Source organism: Crocuta crocuta, unplaced genomic scaffold (genome assembly GCF_008692635.1).
Source record: "Crocuta crocuta isolate KB4526 unplaced genomic scaffold, BGI_CrCroc_1.0 scaffold174, whole genome shotgun sequence".
NCBI lineage: Eukaryota > Metazoa > Chordata > Mammalia > Carnivora > Hyaenidae > Crocuta > Crocuta crocuta.
The window spans coordinates 1,147,944-1,174,089 of record NW_027530330.1 but is presented as its reverse complement, the minus strand read 5'-3'; the positions used below and the strand labels follow the sequence as shown (position 1 = coordinate 1,174,089).

Sequence of the window (26,146 nt, the reverse complement as noted above, 5' to 3'; positions counted from 1 at the left end):
CCCCCCCCCCCCCCCCCAATTTAGCTTTGAAGAAAAAGTGTTTGATATAGACGTGGGTGTGTATATTACATATTTGACTGCCTTTGTGTTTATGAGAATTACTCTTACAAGTAAATGAACAGCACAGACCAGGCTTTTAGCATATGGTGTTTTTTTAAACACATAGAAACTTCATTGACTTAAATAGTATTCATTTGGCATATTCTCGTTACATGCCATAAACTTTGCAAGGGAAACGAAAGATATTTAAAATAAAAACGGAACTTAAAAAATTATTGAGAAGTTTATTTTGTGTTGTATTATTGCATAAATTGTTGCAAACCTGCTGCTGCGTTTTCCTATTAAATATTTATAAGCATCTTGTAGGTGACATCTGGAAAATTTCTAATTAACTGAACATGATCTATTTGATTTAACATAAATGATGATGTTTACTTGATATCAAAACAATTATTTAGTTATGTTTTTCTTATGAATAATTTAATTGCCTTTGGCCATAAAAATTACATTAAAATTTGATTATAAATTTGTGACTTTATCCTTTGAAGATGAATTTTTAAAAATATATGTTAGCCATAATAGCATGAGTACAGACAGTCTAAAACATGACATTTTGGAAGTAGTAGAACTGATTTCTGCCTGATCAGTGTTAAGTTTGGAGGTATGCATCAACTTTTTCCTGCCACTGGGAGCTAGTTACCAAAATTCTGCTTAAGTGTCTGCCCAGTGAAACAAGCTTGTTGGGGCCATTATTAGGAACATACTTACAACCTATGGAATATATTTTCTATTTGTTAACTATCAGTCCAGCTATTTGTAATTTCTATTAGTGTACCAAAATAATTACTTTCCCCAGAAAAAAAAACAGGAACTTGTAAAATAATCCTCTATAAAATTTTTCTCCCTTTTAGAATTTTAAAATACTCAATGAGATACTTTCCAATACTTTTAAATATATCACCATTTTAAAAGCAGAAAGCAGTGTTTATAAATAAAGTTAAAATATTTTAACAAGAAATTAATTTCAAACTTCATCATCATAATCTGCCCCATAAGAGTTAATAGCGTCAAGCAGTAATAGGAAAGTATTAGTAATAGGAAAGTATTTTTATAGGTTAGTGGTCGTGCTTATTCTGATGCATAAATATGTAATAAAAATAGATAGCCATGAGAGAAATTTCATGAATTAAAGAGTATTTAATGAAAGAGTATTTAATGAATTTATGAGTCGAAGTTGTGAACTACTTTTAGGATCTTAGATTTGTGCTGATTTGTTGTTGAATACAGATGTGTAGAGAATATTTGTAGGAAGTACAATCATTTAATTCTGTGACTTTACTGGTAGATAGTGATGTCTTCTTTAGGACAAAGATAAGAGAGTTTTACTTATGGGGACATGGATACTTATGAAAAAGAAGTGTTTAAAACTCAGGTTTCTAAGATGGGAAGATATGTCTGAAGAGCATGTGGATATTTTTAAACACTTGAAGTGTTTTAAAGTAATGGATTTTTTAAAAAATTCTTGCTTTTTCTCTTTAGTATACACAGCGGTGATCCCCAACTTGTTGATGCAGCAAAATGGCATTAAGTGCATTTCATGGTACCTCCAAATTTCTGCAGAAAAATTTAATATGTATTAATTTGAACTCATTAAAATTGGCATGCATTTTATTTAGGAGACTGGGTGATTTAGAGGTATTTCTTTTATTTTGCAGATGCCACAGAATAATGCAAATGCATGGGTGGTGACCAGTAGTCTATAGATTATTATAATAGCAAAAGAGGTAAAAAAAATTCTGCTGAGCATAATCTAGCCTGTGGTACTATTCCATGACATCATCAAAAGCATAAAGTGATGACAGAGCAGTTTTCAAAGATGCAATTACTTTAAGTATCTCTCGGGCAAGAAAGGAACAAATTAATCTTATTACCAGTCATTTAATAAATTACACATCTATCATAGCCATTACTCCTTAACTGCTATTTTTCATTACTTTACAGTTTTGTTTTTATAACTCTTTTTCCTGAGGATGGAAATGTCTATTACATTAATGTTAGAAAAGAAGTGCTCCTTTTCCCGAGGACGGCATATTATGTTAATGTTAAGAAAGAGGTGGTATTAGATAAAGCGGTCCAGGGTGGAGACCCGCTGAGGTTCTCACTAACCATTTTTAAATTTTGTAACAGCTTTCTGTGCTGGGCACTTGGCATACAGGTGGATGGCTGTACATAACTTTCCAGCGAGATTGTTTCTTTCACTGTAGTAACATATAACCCTGACAACTTGACTGAAGTTGCATTCCTTGTAACTGGGAAAAATTCATTTGGGTTTTGCTTTATTTGGAAATGAAAGGGCTAGCTAAAAAAATAATTAAGGCTGTATATGGTTTGCAAATATGAGATAGATGTCCCAATCTTAATCCTGTGTCTAAATGTTGAGTAATAGAAAATTCCCAATCTGCTTAGAAAAACAAACTCTCAATGCATAAGCCCTTGTGTATAGAAGCAACGCTAGTCAATAACAGATCAATGCTAATAATTATAACATAGAAAACATGAATACTGTGTATATTCATCAATCCCTTTATTCATTAAACATTTCACTTTAGAAAAAATTTTACATTTGAGACACATATGGAGGCAGCATAGACATCTGGGTGAAGGCATGGACTGCGGAGCCACACTGCTTGGTTCACATCCCTAGGTTCTGAGCTGTGTGAATCCAACAAACTAACTTTTCTATGCCCCCCTTGCCTCATTTTTAAAATAGGATGAGAGCTTCATGATGAGACCAACAGCACAGGATTGTTGGAGGGCTAAGGGGTTTGAACCGATTTGTGCAGATTGTGTCATGCACAGAAGTGTGCCCCAAGAAGCTGAGAGGGAGCTCAGTGTGCAAGTCCTGTGCCTGGGGCTGAGGCCATCTAGAGGACACACAACTTTTTCTAGCTGAACAACCTGTATCACCAGGAAAGAACAGCTTTTTCTTTTCTTTTTTTTTTTTCTCAAGTTATTTTGGTTTATTAATTTTCTTTTCTTTCTTTTTTTTTTTTTACAAATAGTTTATTGTCAAATTGGTTTCCATATAACACCCAGTGCTCATCCCCACAAGTGCCCACCTCCATGCCTATCTCCCCCCTTTCCCCCACATCCATCAGTCCTCAGTTTGTTCTCAGCATTCAAGAGTCTCTCATGGTTTGCCTCTCTCCCTCTCCCCCACCATTTCCCCACTTCTTCTCCCCCATGGTCCTCAGTTAAGTTCCTCCTAGTCCTCCTATACGTGCAAACATATGATATATCTATACCATGGAATACTACATGGCAATGAGAAAGAACGAAATCTGGCCATGTGTAGCAACATGGATGGACCTTGAGGGTGTTATGCTGAGTGAAATAAGTCAGGCAGAAAAGGACAAAGAACAGTTTTTTCTAAATTACCCAAAGGTGTGGATTGTGCTAGCAGTGAGACCCTGAGTGCTATACTACTGATAAATGTCTGGCTATTATTATTTAATCCATATTTCTTTAAAACTCCTAACCATGCTCCCTTTAGGTAAGAAAACTGAGACCAGGAAAGTTTTAAGTAATGACCCCAGTGTACCTACAATTCAAGTATAGCTCTGAGATTCAAAGCCAGTTCTTTCTGATTGAATGCTTGAACTTTTAAGTCACAGGAGTTATTTGGTTTACCATTTGTTATTCAGATCTCAATTTTAAGTATGCAAATTAGAGGGTGCCTGAGTGGCTCAGATGGCTAAGTGTGACTTTGAACAATGAGTCCCATTACCTTCTCAAAGCTTGTGGTATTTCCCAGTGGGAAAGGTAGGACCTTGCAAAGCTGGCACCACCTTTCACAAAATGACCCAGGTTCCAGTTTTGAGTTTGTTTATTAATGTAAGAAAATAGATTCCAGCACACGCATAGTAGCATATAATGTGTTTAATTGCACTATAAAATCTGTTGCAAAAATGAGAGTTTATTATAACAAAACTTTTGTGGTGTTATAATATTACACCACTCTTAAGAAGTGGGTGTAATATTGAACACTGAATAAAGCATTTCTTTTTAGTTCAGAAATGTTGGCATTGTTCTGAGAGGTCATGTCACTCTATAATATAGGATCAACCCATTTATCAGTGTGATTTTTGAGGGGGATAAGAAAGAATTAAGAAAAACAAATTATTTTGTGGGATTCTGGTAAAATGTCCAAAATTCAATCAGTATGGTTTGGAGATTTATCACGTAGATTCTCCTTTGTACATTTTTTTTCTTTTTGTAACAAAAAGTAGATACATAGGAATTCATATAATATCTTCTATATTTTTATTTAAAAGTTATGACATAAACTCAATACTCAATATTGATAATATATGATGATAGTGTGAGGTATAAGAAAAATGTTATTACTTTACTAACAGAGGGACCCAATGGTTAGAAAGTTAATAAACATAAGCAAAATAAAACTAAATCATAGGTCCTTTCTATTCAGGAAGAAAAAAAGTACACTGCCTTAACTTTATGATTTTGGCTCCACTTTTACATCATTGACAAAAGCATTTACTTCCAATATTTAGCTTTAAAGGAATTTTCATGACTATGACAAAGACAAACTGTCTATTCATGGGAATAGTAGAATAGCAGAATCTTAGCTGTGACAGTGATAGGAATGTTAATTTTAGTAGGCAGTGCCGAGAATTATCTCTAAATAAAAGTGCATGTGGACATATGTAGTTCGTATGCATGTACGTATAAAATTAATAGGTGTAGAATCCTAGATGTAACGTCTTTTGTCAGTCTTGTAAATAAGCCAACAATCAAGGATGTTTGTCACTGGAGATGCTAGGTGACATTTCACAAACTATTGTTAGTATCAAGGTTGCATTAGTGTAATAAACACTGTTATATGGTTATTTGAAGATTCATCTAAATATGTATGGGTAGTAGAAAAGCAGATGGCAGTCAATGTTGTGGATAGAAGATTGTGGAATTCTTATTGTTCAAAATTTTAAAAAAGATTTTATCTGAATGTAACATTTAAAGATCAGAGAAAAGGAAATTCTCCATGTGATCTCACAGAATGAGAAGAGAGGTAATTGTAATGATTCTTTAGGAAGATGAGCCTTTACAGAAGTGGGAAAAGTTGCTTCCAGAAGATTTGTATTACTGGAACTTTTCTGGGAATTAGGGCAACATTTGTTTCCCAGCTGTTGGAGATCCACTGCCATGGCAGCCAAGTGTGACCATCTGAACTGGTGGGGAGCATTCAATAGCTGCTTTTGCTGATTTTGCTACAGCTTGGACCAAATTTGCACACTAAAGCCATAGTCGTAGTAAAATAGAATTGGATGTAAAGAAATTCACAGTCAACTTTATCAATGATATATAAATGGTGATAAAACTGGACNAAAGGAAATTCTCCATGTGATCTCACAGAATGAGAAGAGAGGTAATTGTAATGATTCTTTAGGAAGATGAGCCTTTACAGAAGTGGGAAAAGTTGCTTCCAGAAGATTTGTATTACTGGAACTTTTCTGGGAATTAGGGCAACATTTGTTTCCCAGCTGTTGGAGATCCACTGCCATGGCAGCCAAGTGTGACCATCTGAACTGGTGGGGAGCATTCAATAGCTGCTTTTGCTGATTTTGCTACAGCTTGGACCAAATTTGCACACTAAAGCCATAGTCGTAGTAAAATAGAATTGGATGTAAAGAAATTCACAGTCAGCTTTATCAATGATATATAAATGGTGATAAAACTGGACTATATATGTATAATTTTCTGAAAACAGACTTGATAGATATGAACTGCTAGAGACTTTTCAGTTCAAAATCCGAGGACACAGCTGATATTCGGTGTATACTTTGGAGTTAACATCTACCTGTTCGAGTACCTGGCCACTATTCTGATCCCCTGAGGGTCCCTCTGCTCTGCAGCCACAACAGTCTCTACCCCCTCACCTATGACCCTGGAGCACTCCATCCTCCACAACTAAAGAGAGAATGCCTGTCAAGAACAGTTCCATGGCCAGCTATCATCTAAGACTCGTGCAGTGTTAGTAATTACTTTAAATATAATCCCTACCTTAGGTTTTTCTTATTTTAGCATTATTTCTCTGTGGACTCACATAGTGGTATTAGAAATTTTCACATTACACTAAAGTTTTTTTAAGCATTTTATTCAAATTGCTATCATTTAAAATTAATTAATTTTAGAGAGAGAGTGTGCGCATGAGCAGGGGAGGGGCAGAGAGAGAGGGAGAGAGAGAATCCCAAGCAGCCTCCATGCTGACAGCACAGAGCCGGATGTGGGGCTTGATCCCACGAACCATGAGGTCATAAGCTGGAGCCAAAATCAAGAGTTGGATGCTTAACTGAGTGAGGCACCCACATGCCCCTCAAAGTGCTATCTGAATTTTATAAATGAGTTGGTTCTTATCATCATTTCTGTGTCCTCATCCTAAGTCTGTGTTGTGTTTATATTTTAACATATTAAAGATAATGAACAGAGGCTTTTAGCATATCAATCCCATGTGGGCTACCACTGAATGTGTGCTAAACTTGCTACATAAATAATGTTTACTCTTTCAAATTTCTGGCTACTTTTTTAAAGTCAGCTTATTTTTGACATCTTGCAAAACAATCTTGTCGGACAAGTTTAATATTTCAGAAATGCTAGAGTGAAATCCAAGTCTGAGAGTTCTTGGAGTGAAAAATTGAGCAAGTTGAAAACTCAAGGGAATGCGGTTGAGATATATTTTGAGACTTAGAAATATGTAAAGGATGTAGGAGATGAAAATGGAAATAGCTTGTGTTGAAAATGCAGGCACAAAACTCACTAGGCTTAATGACAGTTTTAGAATATTATCAGGAACAACCATTTTAAACAATGAAGTCATCACAAAATCTAATAACAAATTAAGAGAAATTAAAAAAAATAATTGTATTAGAATCAGCCACTGGGACTTCCATGATTATGTCTCAAAGATTATTTATCTGAGACTAATTTGTCCTTTTGAAGTCTCGTTAATTCTATTTTCTCATGGTCAATCATACTAGCATTTTCATTTTCATTAACAATTAGTTGGAGCAGTCTGTTAATTTGTTCATATTATTCAGTGTGTTGCTCCCAGGTCCAGATCACAGTGAATGAGACAGAGACAACTACTGGGTGTCTTGCTTGCGTTCTTCCAACTGCGATTTTATTAGACGCCTCTTCTCATTTTGTGTCAGGATATTGAATGCCTATCATTCAAACACCGTTGTGAGGTTAATGGCCTCTGGATTTCTGCTCCCTCCTGACTCGAGTGTCATCATAGGTCATTAATTGCTGATTCTGGGATAGAATGGATGTGATACCAATGTTGACTCAGTGTGGTGTACTGTAATTAAGAATACAACGCTTGAATGCTGTAATTTTTAGCCAGTGTTTAAGTACAATAACACTCTCTCCCTCCACTACTGACAACATTTTTTGATCAGCTACAAAATTAAATATCTAGAGAAAAAACCTTCAATCCCAACAAGAATAATTTTCCATTAAATGCTTGATAGTCTGTTTTCTGAAGCCAAATTTAAACTGAACTCAGACAAAAGCTAAGAAAGTAGTGGAGGCTGTGGACAGTGGGTTGGGAATAAGAAATAGTGCCAGAGAGGGATTTGTGGCAGGTTTTAAAGCTGAGATCAGAGATCAGAAGTGAACCAAAAAGGCTAATGAAAAACTAAAACAGGTTGGTAGTTCTGGAGATAGTGTGTTATTTGGCAGACGTGTCTGGTGGGATAAAGGGGCAAATCTAAATAAAAGAGCAATAGAAATTCCCTTGCTGGTTGTTAGCTCAATCCTGTATACTGTAATGTGGATTTATTATGGCCTGATGTTATTATCATTCATAGGTGTAGTTAGGAGAAAGTCATTCTGCTTAATATGTAGACAAAGGTGAAATTCACATGTAGAGGTGTGTGGAATTTAATTGAGAGATTTTTTAAATTAAACTTTTGCCTACGTCTTTATGTCTTCACAGATGTTGTTAGAGCAGAAGTAAACTAGTGATATCACACAATGAGGTTTTATAAAAGATGATATTCCATTAAGAAGTCTCAAAAATTATCCCAAGCTTCATTTGTGGTCTGGCATACACACACACACACCCACGCGCACGCACACACACACATATATATGACTTAAAAAATATATGTTATATGTGTGTGTATATGTACACACACATATTTATGTATATAGTGACTTTAAAAATCTTTAGAGTTATCAGAATAGGTGGCCTAACCAAGTGCTGTAATTCATAAAAACTTTTAAAATATAAGTATAAATAAAAATTACATTTTAAATTTCCTTTCCAAATTCTGATTATTCTCTTTATATATTCATGGAACTTGAACATTTTGTGGTCCTTTATTCCTAAAGAAATATGCAATAAAACTACCAATGGTTAAGATTAACTGTGGGGAAAGGAAAATTTAAATGAATTTGGATTTGAATTTAATGAAATTCTAAATTAGGGAAAATTTAAAAGAAATGCGGTGTTTTACCACTTTGCAACTCATAAAGGAATTAATTTCAAACAGTCTAATAGGGCATTTTTTAGATTAAAATTGAAGAAGTCATTTTAATTTAATGGGTGTTTCATACATAAATGGAGACTCTAAAGCTGAAAAATAATTTGTTCTCAAGTCTGCTAAATATTTACCACTTAATTTGTTTTTGGCTAATCATTTAACTGTCTTTGAACCACAAGTTCGACCGAATTTCAGCTTTCTCCAATCTCTATCCATGTTTCCAGAAATTGACAATAATTGGCAGGTGATGAGATTTTTTAATAGATCCTTTATTTCCTGATGTGTTTGTTCCAACCCTAAGCTATCATACTTTGGCTTTTTTTTTCATATTTAAAATGAATTTCTTTCTCCTTGGTTTGTTTGTTTCAAGTAGTTGATTCTCTAAATCCAAATTTGGGAAATTTTATTTGGAGTTTATGACTCACTTGAGCTGTCTGTGTAAACACAGAAGCCATTGGGTGAACAATTGGCACTCACACACAGCATGTCCTAGAAAACCAGAAAACATTCGGAGAATTGGTAATGAGAAGTTTTTCAAAGATTACTCTAGAAATCTATCCTGTCACTTCTAATGCTGTATATTAGTAAGTTAATTATTACTAGAGTTACCTTCAATCTGGCCTCTATTAACTTTCAATTTCAATGTGTTTGCTTTCAAATATATTCAATTAAAGCAAATGTTGACACCTTAAATTTGCCACTTTATACCTTTTTTCTTAAATTTTTTTTAATGTTTACTTATTTTTGAGAGAGACAGAGCACACGTGGGGGAGGGGCAGAGAGAGAGGAAGACACAGACCGGGAGTAGGCTCCAGGGTCTGAGCTGTCAGCCCAGAGCCCCATGTGGGGGTTGAACCTATGAACCGTGAGATCATGACCTGAGCCGAAGTTGGACACTTAACCCACTGAGCCGCCCAGGCACCTCCACCTTAAATCTTTTTTTATGATACCTTTTACACGGTGTATTTTATTGGTTTTTAAAAATTAAATTCTGTTATGAAGTATTTTTCTTTTGTAAGTTTGACCTTTCAGCTGTCTTTGCTCTAAAAGAAAAAGCAATTTCTTTGCCACTTTTGTTCGCTATGTAATTAGTTTGCCAGAAGAATCATGAGTTCCCTTAACAAGCATTTTCTTGGAGTCCTGTGTTTAAAAGTTCATATTACAAGGTTAGCAGGGAATCATTTTGCTTTCATAAGTTGAAATAATTTAAAAACTTTATGGAATGATTCCATGAAAGAATTATTCTTGGGAGAGTGTATCCTGTTTTGACTGGTTCTTTAATCCTCATTCATAGTAGCATTATGAATATAGTTCAGATAATCAATGCATGCTATCTTTTTTCCAGGCCAAAAGGTGTGTTTTGCTGACCTCAAGCATCCCTGCTACAAAATGGCCTACTTCCACGAACTGTCCAGCCGAGTGAGCTTTCAGGAGGCACGCCTGGCTTGCGAGAGCGAGGGGGGTGCCCTACTCAGCTTGGAGAATGAAGCAGAACAGAAGTTAATAGAAAGTATGTTGCAAAACCTGACAAAACCAGGGACAGGGATTTCTGACGGTGATTTCTGGATAGGACTTTGGCGAAACGGAGAAGGGCAAACATCTGGTGCCTGCCCAGATCTCTACCAGTGGTCTGATGGAAGCAGTTCCCAGTACCGGTGAGTAGAGGTCTTGAGGATTAGATGTGTCCTGGGGGACTCGAAAGGGAGGAGGGAGATTTCTGGGGTTTTTTTTTTTTAATTCAAATAACTTTTATTTAAATAAAAAAATTAAAACTGCGTTTAGAGTCAAAACCCTTTTGCGATGAAACTCATGAGTATTTCTAGGGTAAGGCAGAAATATTTCTAAGTTAACAAGACCAGATTTGACTTTGGACTTTATTCTTTAACCAAATTGTAAAGAATGGAGGAAAAAATAGGGTTATTTACAGAAAATAACTATGTATATGCCGAGAGGTACAAATTTGATGACGGAAGAGACAAATATGCTGCCATCTCAGAAGCAGTTCTCGGAGAACTTGATTTTATTTTCTTGGATTTTTAAGAATGCCTAAGATCCTTTTTCATCCTCAGTCTTGGGAGCCAAATAGAGCCTTACATGTCCCACACCAGCAATTTTATATTCTACAACAAGGGGTCCATCCTCAGATATACTGTGTGTGACTGTAGAGAGAGTGCAGGGCTTTTGTAAAGAAGTTCAGGTATCCCAGTGCAAAAGTTAGTTGAACCAGGGGTGCCTGGGTGGCACAGTTGGGTAAGCACCCGACTTTGGCTCAGGTCATGATCTCACAGTTCGTGGGTTCGAGCCCCGTGTCCGGCTCTGTGCTGACAGCTAGCTCAGAGCCTGGAGCCTGCTTCAGATTCTGTGTCTCTGTCTCTCTCTGACCCTCTCTCTCTCTCTCTCTCTCTCTCTCAGAAAAAAATAAAAACATTTTAAAAATTTTTTTAAAAGGTTATTTGAACCAGCTCATTCATCTCTATGGTAACAACTTCTTCCTCTTTATGGACATTACTTGGTTGAGGATATCAGAATAGAATGGGCTAAATGGGTGATGGACATTAAGAAGGGCACTTGCAATGAGCACTGGGTGTTACATTTAAGTGATGAATCACTAAATTCTCCTCCTGAAGCTAGTATTATACGTTAATTAACTGGAATTTAAATTAAAAAAAAACCCTGTTTTGAAACAAAACAAAGCAAAAAGAACAGAATGGTTGAAATCACTTGGAGGTGTTGCTGTTGCTCTGTTTGCAGAAACTGGTATACTGATGAACCATCCTGTGGAAGCGAGAAGTGTGTTGTGATGTATCATCAACCAACAGCCAATCCAGGGCTTGGGGGGCCCTACCTTTACCAGTGGAATGATGACAGGTGCAACATGAAGCACAATTACATCTGCAAGTATGAGCCAGGTAGGAAGTCCTGAAAGGAGGTGCAGCAGAAGTTGGGCATATTTGCTTATATTTTTATAGTCAGTGTTTGTATTTAGGCTTCACTTCCTTTGGCTCCTTTTGTTTCTCTGCTGTGAAATGTGGAATTATTTTGCAGCTTGTCATCTCGCTCAGTGTACTGACTTATACTTCATGCTCTAGAGCAAACTGTCCAGTCAGTTAAATAGAAGGGAGTAACTAGACACATCTGGAGATGTGTCTTTAAGAGAAAATAACACTTCTAATATTAAGGTCAGAGCGTGTTTTTGTAAACATATTTTTAAAAGAATATATATCTATTTATAAATATTTTAAATATTTAGTGTAATGTGTGTGAAGTCGGTATAAGTCACCAAAACACCTATAGATTTACACACATGGGCAACAGATCTTTGGGTGATTATCTGGTGAACTTAAGGGAACAAAACAACTTTCTCCTAGAACATTAGCTTATCATTGGTTGGCATGTTTGCCTGTGCTCCTCAGTGAAAGTCAGACTGATTGTAGCTCATTGAGCCACAGTGGGGGAAAAAAAAAGTACAGGCATGTACCATGTTCTTCCTATGATTGTCATTCTTTGGAAAATGCCTTCTTAGATAGTTTTTGTTTGGAGTCTCCAACTTCTTGCCGTGTCCAGCACGTGGGAAGATTGCATTGACCTGAGCTACACTGGTGTGGTTTCCTGTTGAAATAGTAAATTTGAATTAGTCTGAAGAGGACGGGTCAACTAAATTAAAATTTGACCAAAAGTAGAGACGCAGCAAAAATTATGTAAAGTAATTCTTTTTAATGGCCTAATAAAGTCAAACTAGATACTTAGGCTTTAAGATTTTTTTTTTAATGTTTTTCTCCTCCTCAGTGTTGGGAAATACCATTTTAAATCTTCCAAGGGGCAGTCTACTTGACCTCATAATGTGTTCATGGAAGGCAATTACCATCAAGTACTGCTATTTCCATTATTCTCTTGAAATTACATGATTCCTTTTCTCATAAGACCTTAAAGCACAAGGGATTATTTGGATTAGATTTACCCTTCTCTTATATTTATCCTGCTCTTGAGTATATTAGCCAGCTTTCTCTGTCCCTGGTGAGTTTATTCTTTAAAGCCCTAAGTCCATCATTACCCTCCTAGAAGCCTTTGCAAAACCAAATCTGTTATGCACTTATGTTCTTTGTCTTTATTTTTTTTTTCTTGGAAAACTATGAAGTTGAAATTCGCTGATGTTTTAAATTTGTAGCACTATGTACTTGAAACTATTGAATGCAACAAAGTATGTTACAGAGTATTCTGTAATACAACATTTTTTCTCCTTTCTCTGAGCTTTTAGGCAAACTATTTGACCCTTTGTACAGTTGTTTATTTTCTTTTATTTTGCATTCATACTTACTAAATTATTCAGGACACTATCAACCTCAGAATCTTCTTTACTTGTTTTGTATTAGGTAATTTAGGTTCGTGTTACTCAGAGAAGACCACTTAAGATAAAAAATATTTTCCTCCTTATCTTTTATATTCTATCTATATCTTCAAATAACCTATACTTTGTGAATAAGAATCCTTTATGTATTTTTTTGTTTTTGACACACATATACAGTTTTATAGTTATAAATATATAACTATGTATATAGTCATATTAACGTACTTAGCATTTTTATTCTTTAATTTAAATATTTTCATCTTTATTTTTTATTTGTTAACCTTCTTTGAGCTTCGTATTTTAATTTTAGAGGATGCTGGTTTCATGAAATATCTCGCTTATGTGGTCAGTGCTTTGTTTAGTGGAGAATGATTAACTTTTTGTGGTGACGGGTTAAAGGAGTAAGCAGTGGGATTTATTAAAATTTATGAATTAGAACTCCACTTATTTTCAACTTCATTCTCCAGTTACACCTGAAGTACTGTGTGATTTGATCTTCATCTCCTGTTTCTGCCCCTGCATACCATCTAGTAATATGACCAATGATATCTGAAGTAATAATCAATTAACCTAGTAATTTTTTGAAGAATGTTTCTTCGTAGTAATGAAAAAACTGAATAACTTATTACTTGATTTCTCACTCTTGTCTCTATTTTTTGTTATTGTCCTGTGAGTTACATATCTTTTCTTTGTGTCTGTCAATGTTTTCCTAAGACATTACTGCTGAATCTAATTTTTGTATTCATTAAAATTGCATTATGCACTCTTGTTGTTAGACATTAAAAATTGTATACATAGGATTAAGTTTTTAAAATTTTGTTAATCCTAATTACATCAATTTAAAGATCATTAAGAGTATTTTCAAAAATAACCAGTTCTGGGGTACCTGGGTGGTTCAGTTGGTTAAACATCTGACTTCAGCTCAGATCGTGATCTCTTGGTTCACAAGTTCAAGCTCCAGAATCTATGCTTACAGCTCAGAGCCTGGAGCCTGCTTCAGATTCTGTGTCTCCTCCTCTCTCTGCCCCTCCCCTGCTCATGCTCTCTATCTCTCTCTCTCCTTCTAAAAAATGAATAAAAACATTTTAAAAGAAAAAATAACCAGTTCTATGTTGGTAAATTGAATAATATGTGTATTATTTATTCAGCAAATACCAGTTGAGCACCAACTGGCAGAAGGGGCCTCAGTTCTGTAGAAAAATGAGTGTAGGGAAGGACCATATCTAAAATCTCCAGGAGCCTATGAAAGTGTTAGGGTGAGATATGTGTACAAGAGTAATATATATTCTTACAGGATGGTGTATGATAAACTTCCAATAAAGAGAGACTCTGTGGCCAAATTAGAGTAGCAAATATCTTATTAAAAATAATTTAACATTACAAACTAATCTAAAATGCTGCACATGTTTTTTCTTCTCCATCATTTGACAAACAAAAAATTAAACAGAGAATTATATTTTTGAAACAAATGAAGAGAAGTTTATAGGGTTTTTTTTCTTATTAATTTAGTTTACTTTCACTGAACTGTTAATTTAACAAATAGTGCCCTAGGGGAAAAATAGGCGGCATGACTGTTCCAGATCATGGTAAGAAATTTTGACATTTTTTAATTGCATGGCCATTGAAGAGGTCTTGTCTCATAAAACCAGGAAAGAAATAACCTGCAAGCCTTAATTTATTATTGCTTTTTAAAGAAATAAACACTACTGGAAAGCAAATCTAAGTATGGCATTGTTTTTCTAGGACAGAAAAGTGCTTTAGAATGTTACTTGGATCAATTCCCAATGCAATCCATGTATAGTCACCTGCTGATTATTACTGCAAGGAGAAACCTAAATATTATACCAATATTAATAAAGAAATCATCTTTGCTGGTCTTTTAATTTGCAGTTAGAGTCTCACATTCTTCTTAAAAAAAATTTTTAGGGGCGCCTGGGTGGCTCAGTTCGTCAAGCATCTGACTTCAGCTCAGATCATGATCTCATGGTTCGTGGGTTTGAGCCCCACGTTGGGCTCTGTGCTGACAGCTAGCTCAGAGCCTGGAGCCTGTTTCAGATTCTGTATCTCCCTCTCTCTCTGACCCTCCCTGCTCACACTGTCTCTCTCTCTCTCTCTCTCTCAGAAATGAATAAAACATTAAAAAATAAAAATTTTTTCAATGTTTATATTTAAGAGAGAGAGAGAGAGAGACAGAGCATGAGTGGGGGAGGGGCAAAGAGAAAGGGAGACAAAATCCCAGGCAGGCGTCAGACTCTGAGCTGTCAGCACATAGTCCGATGTGGGACTCAAACCCACAAACCATGAGATCATCACCTGGGCTGAAGTTGGATGCTAACTTACTGAGCCTTTTCTTTGCCTTCCTTTGTACCAATTCGGTTTCATTATTGCCTATAGCAGGCTGTCATCAGTATAGACATGCTGTTGATATGTAAATGCAGATTTGGGTTGCAAGGATTCACCAAGTAGATCCACGTCACAAAAATTCGCCAAGAGGATACTTTATTCAAAGATAATTAAATGATGACTTTACAGTTGAATAGTTTCATGTACATTTATTACTCAGAAATCGAACTATTGTTTTATAATAAATCTTTATTTTCATCTACATTTGTATTTCTCTTTTTTATCATTGTATATGATACCTATACTTATTATTTACAGAGATCAACCCAACTTCTCCTGTAGAAAAGACGTATTTTACAAATCAACCAGGAGACACCCATCAAAATGTGGTTGTTACTGAAGCAGGTAATGAATTCACATGTTTTGAACTCCTCTATCAAAAGCAGAAACTGTAACTTTAAATTCTGCTTCATGTTGGCCCTAACTTTTCTTGTTGCTTTTTCTTGGGGGGCACTAAATTTGGCTTCTGGAAATTTACTTTTGAATTAAGTCACGAGAGATAATGCTAAGCTAGTTTTTTGAATAGAAGAATCTATTTTGTTTCCTTCTGATTTTCACCTCAGGTAGATGTATCTAGTAATAAACTAAGTAATCCACATGGAAACCTGGATTCACAAAGAACTCCCCCAACAACATGTAGGCCTTATGATGTAAATTAGCACATTCAGTGGCCAGCAAAAAGTGGCCTGCTGGTAAATGTTTAGGGAAAGGACAGTGTGGGCATGGGTATAATAGAAAAAGCCTGATTTGTAGCCTTTGTGGATTACTGTGGTATATGTACTCCTACCTTGGTTGATTTCAAGCTATAAAAGTGACATCACTGGTGAACAGGGTGGAAAGAGTACATATAATTAGCTTTCAACCTAGCTGCCGCAAGCACACCACTCTGCAAAAGAAACCATGAAATCCCAGTGCAAATTGCACATTCCCTGATTAAGATTTAAATCCCAGTCAGAAACTACTCTATTAGTTTGATGCTCCTTTTAGCATGGGCCTGTGGTTATTGGACAGAGACCTTGATATATCCTAGTTGCTTTATGAAGATTGAGCCAAAGACCCAAAGTATCAGACTCTTTCCACAGGTGATCTGAAATCTGTGAAAGAGTAGGAAATACTTTATCTTTTTCTTTACTATTATATATAAGGGATCATGGTGGTACTTTGAAAAGGAATGAAAATATTTCCTGAATCCTTATACTGCTTGAAGTTACATGCCAGGGGCTCAAGAGTAGGTAAAAGCATAGCAAATTATCCTCAAAATACCCCATCACTAGACCTCAGATAACATATCTTTGCTAACAAAGGACATGATATACAGTTAAATGAATAGTTTGATCTAAATCTGGTCCATTTTGACCAGAATTATTCAGATTGGTAATGATGATGGCTTTTGAATTGCCAACTAAATTCAGAGTTTTTTAATTTGCTTTTTTTGTGTGAACATAATATTAAACCTTAGTACTTTTTACTGTTCAGGTACCTGATTTTAAAACCATTTAGAACATCTAATTAAAAATATTAGTAAGTAATTACATTAGGAATAGTTTCCCTCTTATGACATTGAAAAAAATGTTTAATAAAGTCACTTAAGTATGGCCCTTTTTATTTTTCAAGAATATCTAATATCGTGTGATGGAACAGGATTAGAAAATGATTCATTTTAGAATTTAATGAACATCAAGTCTTTATGCTTCTGAGGTCTTATATCTCTGGCTTGTGACTGTATCCTCAGTTAATTTTTTCATATTTTGATTTAATCTCAGAAAGTCTTAAGTATCATCACAGGACTGACCTTATTGGTTAGGATAATTATATGCCCAATAAATCAATAATTATTTTAATAATCAGTGCTTGTTTCTCTAAGTAATCACTGAGAATTAATGAAGTGAGATAGATAAGACTATTAATATGTTATGAAAACTAGCCCCTATTAGAATTGTAGATTTAATTATAGTTTTAGAAATATGGACACTGGATTGAAGCATGGCAACCTGTGAAGTATGATTTTATTTTTAATTTTTATCAAACGTGAATATATTATTTCATTAGATTATTCAGTATTTGGGGAAGAAATGTATTTGGAATTTATTGATAATAATTCTATTTCACCTTGAATTTTTGAACAATTTTATATAATATTATTGTGAGAATTCTGCCTCTGCCATCTTTTTTACTGACTGTTTTACTCCTGTAGGCATAATTCCCAATCTAATCTATGTTGTTATACCAACAATTCCACTGCTTTTATTGATACTGGTCGCTTTTGGAACCTGCTGTTTCCAGATGCTGCATAAAAGGTAAATAATTCATATATGTAGAGACAACTTAAAAAGTTTTATGTAGGTTTTTATAACTCTTTAAAAATATTAGTATAAATAATATTTTTCAATTTGCCTTAAGAAAGTTCTGATTTTTGGAGCATCTGGGTGGTTCAGTCAGTTAAGTGTTCGACTCTTGGTCTCAGCTCAGGTCTTGATCTCACGGTCATGAGTTCAAGCCCCATGTTGAGGCTCCACTCCCACTTAAAAAATAAAGAGACAAAGTTCTGATTTTCATATCTGTCGGTACACACCCCATATATCAAGGCTAATAAGATAGGCCTTGATTACAAGATTCATGCATTATCTCACTTAGTATTCACAAGTCATATGAAGTAGGTACCTTTTTGTTTCTGTTTTTCAGTTGAGAAGATGGTGGCTTAGATGCGTTATACAATTTGCTTTTGGTCTCACAGCTAGTGTGGGTGGTGGATCTGAAATCTGAATCTCTGTAAGCTCACAAAATACACGACTATGTTATACTCTCTCTTGCTTATTGCATATAAGCATTAATGCTAAGCCTTTCATTCTTGACCCCAAGTTGTATGCAAGACTTGATTTTTGAAGGTGCACTCTGTAATACTTTTCCAAAAGTTTAAGTCATAGGTTTTTGTTTATTTCCAAAGGGTCTTTTGAGTATAGGAAATAAAGTACAGTGGAAAACTTGGTCACTTTAAGTATACATCTTCAGATAAAATGATGTATTAACAGCAAGATTCTTGGGAATATTCTTTTATATCTATTTAACCACACCTTTGAGTTAGATGTGAGCTTTTTTCATGTGTTTCCATTGGTCAATTGAAAAATTAAGAAATGAAATGTAAATATATATTAAAAGAAAAAGGAAAAGATGTTGGGTTTAAATAAGAACATATCTGCTAGAATAAACTAGCCATCTTTGTCAGTATTTTAAACAAAAACTGACCAAGAGAGAAGGCCCTGCAAATGAAGTCACTTTTTCTTTGGATTTTATTATCTTCATCGGTTTCTGAAATAAACCATAAAGAATCCACTAAGTAAAAAAAAGTCCCAGAACAAAAACAATTAAATAGATGTAAACTCTAAGTGTTCACATAAATTGCTTAAAAGATCCAAAGTGTGATGTACAGGCTGTTTAAATAAGACATTTTGAATAATGATAAATAAAACCTGGAAAATTAATACTATACTTTGTGTCCTCTGGGTTTTCCAATATATATGTGAAACACAGTTAAAAGTTTTTGTTATATTTTGTACACAAAAATGGTATAGTAAATATCTCATTTCTTTCTTTAATTCCTAAGACTAGAGGTGGAAAGATGATTAGTCATTGTAGAAAGCAGAGAAGTAGAGGGAGGATGTGATATAAATCCCTGCCCCCCAACCCAAAAAATTGTTAAGAAAGAGCTGTAACTAAGAAATCAGCTTGAAAAAATGATTTTAGGGTGGCTCAGTTGGTTGATTGTCCTACACCTCATGTCAGGTCAAGTCATGATCCTAGGGTCATAGGATTGAGCCCGGAAGTTAGACTCCACACTGAGCATGAAGCCTGCTTAAGATTCTCTCTTTTTCCCTCTTCCCTCTCCCCTTCTCATGCTCTCTCTAATATATATGGGAAAAGATTTTTTAAAAAAAGAAAAATGATTTTAAAAATATTATTTAGACATTGTCATTTCTAAAATAAAAATTACTAAAGTGCCAGTATCTGAGTTTTCTTTAAAGTTTGTTTTTCTTCTTCCAAATAGTGTATTATTGTGGAGATTCTGTTCATGCAAACGTCTTCTAGGTTTTTGAAGATCTATGGAGTTTTCACTTGTTTGAAATTCCCAGACTGAGAAAATAAACCAAAGTTGAGTACCTCCAGATGCCGGACTTAGCTGTAGTACTGAATTCATTAGTTCTTAGATCCTCCCCTTTTCCTTTCTTCCAGGAAAGCAAGGAGAACCTTCATCAAAGACTCAACTCCATTATCATCTGAGTGCCTTGCAGAAAGTTTAAATTCCAATCTGGTACACATGATGGTTTCTATCATTCCATGTCATGTTCAAAATAGTAATTCTTGTTTCCTTAACTGGTAGTAACTCTTAAATGAAATACTAATGTTACACAAAAAAGTGTTATTAACCATCTTTTATTTACTATTTTTAAAAGTTCATGTTTTTTATAAACTTTGCTTGATTTGCTTTTCCTTCACGTTAGATGACTTCATAGATAAAGATGTGTGGATCTTACATATTTGGAAGCAAATTTCCAAAACATAATTTGGACTATTTTATTAGTAGCAAAATCACAGTTAAATTGAAGTCAACTAAGTAATATTATAGAAGTGTGTTGTTCAGGAGTGTTAGGAAGAATTCTTTTCTTTCTCTGAAGGAGTTCTGCTCTCCTCACCTCGACTGAGAGTAACTGGAAGGCAGTGCCTGTGGGGAGTGGGGCAGATGTGGAGGGAAGGGAGGTGTGTAGGGGGCAGGAAGTACATGACACAGTGGACAGGGACCAGAAGTGGTTATGTGATCCAAGTGAGGGTTCATTCTCAGGAAACTAGACCAAAAGGAATCTGGATCTTGATAAGTTGCCTGTAGGAGGGTAACTCATATAAACTCGGAATAGGCACTTCTGCAGGAGCCCGAGCAGTGGCCATTTTATGGAAAAAGTAAGGAGACAGCCAACTCTGATACATGGGCTGGAAATGTGGGCTCAGAGTTTATGTCCAAGAGGAGTGAAGTTCAGTCTCAGAGCTAGAGGAACAAATTATCAAGGCCTGAATCAACTTTGAACTACACTAGCTGCAGAGACTGAAGTAAAACCGAACTTTCAGGGATTAAGTGATTTTACTATAAAAATGGAAAACTTAGAGTTGGAGGAGATTAGGAAGGTCCTTATACTTAGGACAAAAGCTCTGTTTTGATCGTTTAGCATTAAATGCAGAATATGTGAATGGAAGAATATCCACAAAGCAAAATTTCAATATCACTGATCAAACAAAATGCAGATTTATTGGTGATTATAATAAAAATTTTTGGTATTATTTCAGACATACTTGCATGATGTGTGTGTGTGTGTGTGCGTGCGTGTGCATCTGAATGTGTCTGAATTCTGAACTACAAAGGGTCAGAGATCAATTCTGTTTTTTTCGTTGTTCAACATGACCTGTTTACCATCTTCACATTCTGGAATAATCTAGATTTTTTTGTAGATATGCTGGTGAGAGAAGAAAGACCCTTTTATAAGAAGGGTCTGCGATATCTCCCCTGGGATCAAAACATGCCTATTTCAGTAAGAAATCTCAGGCATTGAACTTACTTCTTCTTATGTTTTTCAGTAAAGGAAGAACAAAAACTAGCCCAAATCAATCCACCCTGTGGATTTCAAAAAGCACCAGAAAAGAAAGTGGCATGGAAGTGTAAGAATACATTGACTTGGCTCCAGCACAGAAAGTAGAATTTTAGAATTCTGGATCTGCATAAGGAATGGCATCAGAGCATTAGCTTGGAATGGCTTGAAATCTCAGAGGATCTGCAAGATGAACTGTAAGCTCCCCCTTGAGGCAAACATTAAAATAATTTTTATATGTTTATTATTTCATTTACAAAATATGCTGTGCTAATAATGGAGTGAGACATGCTTATTTCACTAACGGATGCACCCAAAGTTCAAGTACACGGAATGGACCATGCAGATAAACTTGCTGTCAACACATCAGAGGAGTGTATGTGTTGGAGGCAGTTATTTTTGTTTCTTTCACCTTTCATAAGTTGTAATCTAGTTCATGTAATGTAAATTGTACTAAAATTTACAGTGTGCAAAAATATTTTACCTTTACATAAGTGTTTGATAAAAATGGACTGTTCTAATATTTATTTTTATGGTGTTTCATTTTTCAATACATGCTGTTTTGATTACAGAAATTTATCACTGTTTTCAACTGAATCCGCACACACATAGATATATTACCATAGAAAAAGTTGCTTTTATAGAAATGGTTCATCTTCCTTCAGTTTCTCTGCTTTGGGGACAGACAATGTTTAGGAAATCTCTTCAGAAATAAGAAGCTATTTCATTAACTGTGGTGTAAACTTATTCAAATATTTTACTTAGAGGCAAGAATTGTCTAATTTCAATTGTGCAAGACATGTGCCTTACAATTATTTTTAGTTGAAAAGTCAACAGATTTTGTAATAACTTTGTGAATAGCTATATAAATAATATTATCCTCAGTCTAGAACAAAAAAATGGCATAGACAATATAAATCATATGTCTTCACATGTTGCCTATATAATCATAAGTAACTCTCTAAGGGTTCTGGAATCAATTTGGTCCCTCCCTTGCCCACAAAACAAAGACAGTTGTTTGGGGGCGGGGATTAACAGTGAAAGCAGATAGCTGCAGAGTGTGCCTAAGGTTTTCCATAGCTCTGTTCAGCCTCTATTAGCATGTAAAGTGGTCTTATGATTGGGACCAGGTGCATGGTCGCCACCATCCATGTGGAGGTAAGCACAGCACACCCATATTTCATGAAGGAAAGAAACTGATTTAGTGTGAAATGGGTGGGAGGGCATCAGTGATCATGTGTTCGTGTTGAGGATTTGTCTGAGAGAGTGAACTGCGGCTCCTCTTATCATCTTCTGCGAGTTTCTTCAATGCTTGTGTCTCCTTCTCAAGAGACTTGTAACTATCTGGTCTTCAAATGTCCCTGTGTTCCTTTTAACTAAATAAAAAGTTCTTGTTTCTGAAGAATGACCATGGGTGTTGTCTAAATCTTTTAAGTGAGCAAAATATAGATGTGTTTGCATCAGTACATGAAGCTGTTTAAGTATGGTGTGAATGGAAGTTGGGGCTATAGAGAATTTTAAACCTCATCTTTGCTCTGTTAAACCTTTTATGTCAGAAAATAAAGGGCTTTCCTTAAGGCAGTCATGACCAGAGTTGGTTGGTGAAGCTTAGAGACAAATAGAAATGAGTGGGCATTGGCCCCCTTTCTGTTACGTGGAGACTGAGGACATGGACAGCTGTATTGTAAGCTTCCATCTGCCCACACTTAGCCCTCCCTTTCTCTGCTTGGCTACACACACTGGCTGGGATCTACCTCTTTCCTCCAAGCTCCCACCATGCATTTCTTCCTTCAGTTAGGACTTTATGGAAAGGAGACAGCGCTTTCTCCCATTTTCTGTGCCACCCAGGACTATAGCAGCTGCAGGCCAGGAGAGGCAAGCAATGGGGAAGGGCTGCGGTTTGGCTTTTTGTCTTGATCCAGGCCCGCATAACTCTTCCAGTATCAATTACTAATGCCATTCATTACTAGGAGTGGGGCAATCAACTTCCCTATTAGTAAAAGATAACAGTGACACTGTCCTTAGGGTTTCTTCAACTTTTAGCTGACCTTTGAAAACTGAAAAGGAGTACACGGTATATCTGTTGTGTTTGTATTTTCAGAACATAGTTCTGATATGTGTTTTCAAATGTAGGTGACTTGTGGAACAATATTGAGGTAGTAAAATCAAACAATACCTCCCACCCCTGCTGCTCCATCCTTTCTAACTGCTCCTAAGATCAAGTCATTGGAAAGGTCTTAAAAAGAGTAGTGTGTTCAGGGACTCCTGATTTTCATCCTAAGAATAAATACCATGATTGTTTACCAGGAATTTGTAGTCCCCGATTATATGGCCACACCTTTTTATATGACATTGTTTTCCTTTTGTTCCCCCGAAAGAGTGACTTTGGTACAACAACACACTATTATCTGTTATCCTCAATCCTGAATTTCCCCGAAGCCACACCTACACAGAGATCCCAATGCCTCTCCAATACATCAATAACAATCAGTGCTTTCAGATGTAGCCCCATCTTGTTTCTTCGGTGGAGCCAATCTACAATCCTTTAACCTTACTCTTTCCTCTATTACTTTGGATTATATAGACACTTTGTGTGTGAGTGTGTGTATGTGTGTGTGTGTGTGTGTGTGTGTGTGTGTATTAAGTAGGTGTGAATTTTGTTCTTCCTAAATAAATCAGTAGATTTTGTATGGAAAGCTAAATAGAAGTTTGCCCTTACTCTGGAAATGATCCAAGAGATTAAAGCAGTGAAGCAAATTCATTTATTCCACATTTTTGGCCTTCTAATGAGTGATTCATCTGTGTCTAAGTAAGTTTTGCACATGTTAAAAACATCCACTGTAAGACTCATAGATCAGAATAAAAAACATTTGTAATGGTTGCATTTTTTGAATATGTCTAATTACTTTTTGGAAACTTAAAAAAATATTATCTTAAAATAAGTGGAGAGTGTGATTAATCCAGGTAAAAAATGAGCCAATATAAGAATGATAATATCAGTTAATTTCCTTTTTATTTTGATACAAGGGTGATATATAGACTTGCACTTATTTGCTGTTGAATTAGCTTGAGAGGAATGTGTAATCAATATAGTCCAGGTCTGTGACATGATCTTAAAATATATATTTTTATGAGTGGTGAAAATATTAAGGATATGCTCAAAATGAATTGGAAATGCATTTAGATAGAAAATCAGGAAGATTATTGAGATTCTGAAAATAGCTGGGTGGAACTAGATAATTTATAGCAGTTTACTTCAAACAATAACATACTGTGCAAAATAATTTACCTCACTTCTTTTCCTAATTTTGCCAAAACTCTAAGAATATAGTATATGCTTTAACATAGTATTCCTTTAAATAAGAGAGTATGCTAAAAATAATGATTACAAAGGAAATGATGATCTCTGTGAAAGATTAACTGTCCACAGTGAAAAAGTGACTTTTTATGGTAAAGATTCTTTTTTGTCTTCACCCGTATCCCTTAGCATTTCAGTGGTTTAGGTAAGAATAAAGTCTGTTAGAAATCGTATTTGCAAAACTCTCAATTTCCATGCTTTTTAGAGTGGAATGGGAAAACCGCATGACTTTCATGTTGGTTTAGGAAACACTCTACTGCAGAAAATTTTGTATCCATTCTGTGAACCTCGGGGCCAGGGCATACACCCCTGGGCGGTTAGGCCGTGCACACTGGTATCCAAATGATGTCACACCAGCCAGGAACCACCTGGTGTTTTCTTGGCACATTAATGGTCCTCCTGAATCCCCCTAGAGAGTAAATTGCAAAAGAAAATCGTAGATGTGTTGTCAATTGATAGAAACATGTAAGATTATATTTAGCAAATCAATTCAAAACTACATATCAAAAATATGATTTAATTGCAAGTCATCTGTATATGTCTTCACCCTCACTCTCCGTTCAGAATAAGAACTTTTGTGCTTGGTAAGGACCCAGAGTAACTATGACAACTAAAATATAATTTATATGTTACTCTTCATGAGGTACTTTTAGAGCAAAGGTTTCTTTACTTTCATTATGGCATTTTAATAGGTACTTAGAATTTCTCTAAGGCATTGGGGCGCCTGGGTGGCTTAGTCGGTTAAGCGTCCGGCTTTCGCTTAGGGCATGATCTCGCGGTTCGTGGGTTCAAGCCCCGCATCGGGCTCTGTGCTGTCACCTCAGAGCCTGGAGCCTGTTTCAGAGTCTGTGTCTCCCTCTCTCTCTGACCCTCCCCTGCTCACACTGTCTCTCTCTCTCCTAGAAATAAATAAAAATATTAAAAAAAAAAAAAAGAATTTCTCTAAGGCACAACTATGAGAAGTATCCTAAGCGAAGTATATATTAAAATCTGATCATTTATTAAAGGAGGTATGATATTATTTCATTCATGTAGAATTGCAGAAACGAAGTAGATGAACGTGGGAGGAAAGGGAAAAGATGAGAGGGGGCAAACCATAAAATAGACTACTTATTATAGAGAACGAACTGAGGGTAGCAGAAGGGGAGGTGGGCAGGTTGATGGGTTAATGGGCGATGGGTACTAAGGAGGGCATTTATTGTGATGAGCACTGGGTGTTAGATGTAAGTGATAAATCACTAAATTCTATTCCTGAAACTAATATTACACTGGAATTTAAATAAAAGGGTGAAACAAAAAAAAAAAAAACCAAACCAAACCAAAAAGAAGTATGTTCTAAGATTTAGGGATGGCTTTGCAGAAAAGACACTTATTACACATTGTGTGTTTATGGAAACTAAAAACTCACACATGAAGTTGATTTTAGTTCTTTTGAGTTGCGTTAGCTTTTTGGCACAAGACAAGCACCATCCAAATTGAAAAACATCGTAACATTTCAACTGAAATAGACCTGTCTATGATATAATCTGTAGTGATGGGCACACATATTTTCATAGGATATTTTAACTGTTAATTTTTGAAAATAGGGGCGCCTGGGTGGCTTAGTCGGTTAAGCGGCCGACTTTCGCTTAGGTCATGATCTCGCGGTTCGTGGGTTCGAGCCCCGCGTCGGGCTCTGTGCTGACTGCCAGCTCAGAGCCTGGAGCCTGTTTCAGTCTGTGACTCCCTCTCTCTCTGACCCTCCCCTGCTCACGCTGTCTCTCTCTCTCTCTCCTAGAAATAAATAAAACATTTAAAAAAAATTTTTTTTGAAAATATTAATTACAGCAGTTTCTAATATTTC

General features: G+C 35.6%; 2 protein-coding genes across 3 annotated transcripts in view; one reads left to right on the top strand and one right to left on the bottom strand.

The window, feature by feature from the left end:
- The window catches only part of CHODL (chondrolectin), a 195,548-nt gene extending 173,245 nt beyond the window's left edge, over positions 1-22,303 (top strand). Inside the window, exons 2-6 of the mRNA XM_077765633.1 lie at positions 9,913-10,222; positions 11,319-11,476; positions 15,574-15,660; positions 17,510-17,612; positions 20,935-22,303. Of these exons, the coding sequence (XP_077621759.1) occupies positions 9,957-10,222; positions 11,319-11,476; positions 15,574-15,660; positions 17,510-17,612; positions 20,935-21,019 (699 nt within the window). The 5' untranslated portion in view covers positions 9,913-9,956 and the 3' untranslated portion in view covers positions 21,020-22,303. The remainder of the gene's footprint in view (positions 1-9,912; positions 10,223-11,318; positions 11,477-15,573; positions 15,661-17,509; positions 17,613-20,934) is intronic.
- Positions 22,304-24,388: 2,085 nt separating this feature from the next.
- TMPRSS15 (transmembrane serine protease 15) overlaps positions 24,389-26,146 on the bottom strand; it is a 115,064-nt gene continuing 113,306 nt past the window's right edge. For both annotated transcript variants that reach the window (XM_077765627.1, XM_077765628.1), the window contains one exon: positions 24,389-24,712. In XM_077765627.1, coding sequence (XP_077621753.1) covers positions 24,557-24,712 — 156 coding nt within the window. In that variant the 3' untranslated portion in view covers positions 24,389-24,556. The remainder of the gene's footprint in view (positions 24,713-26,146) is intronic.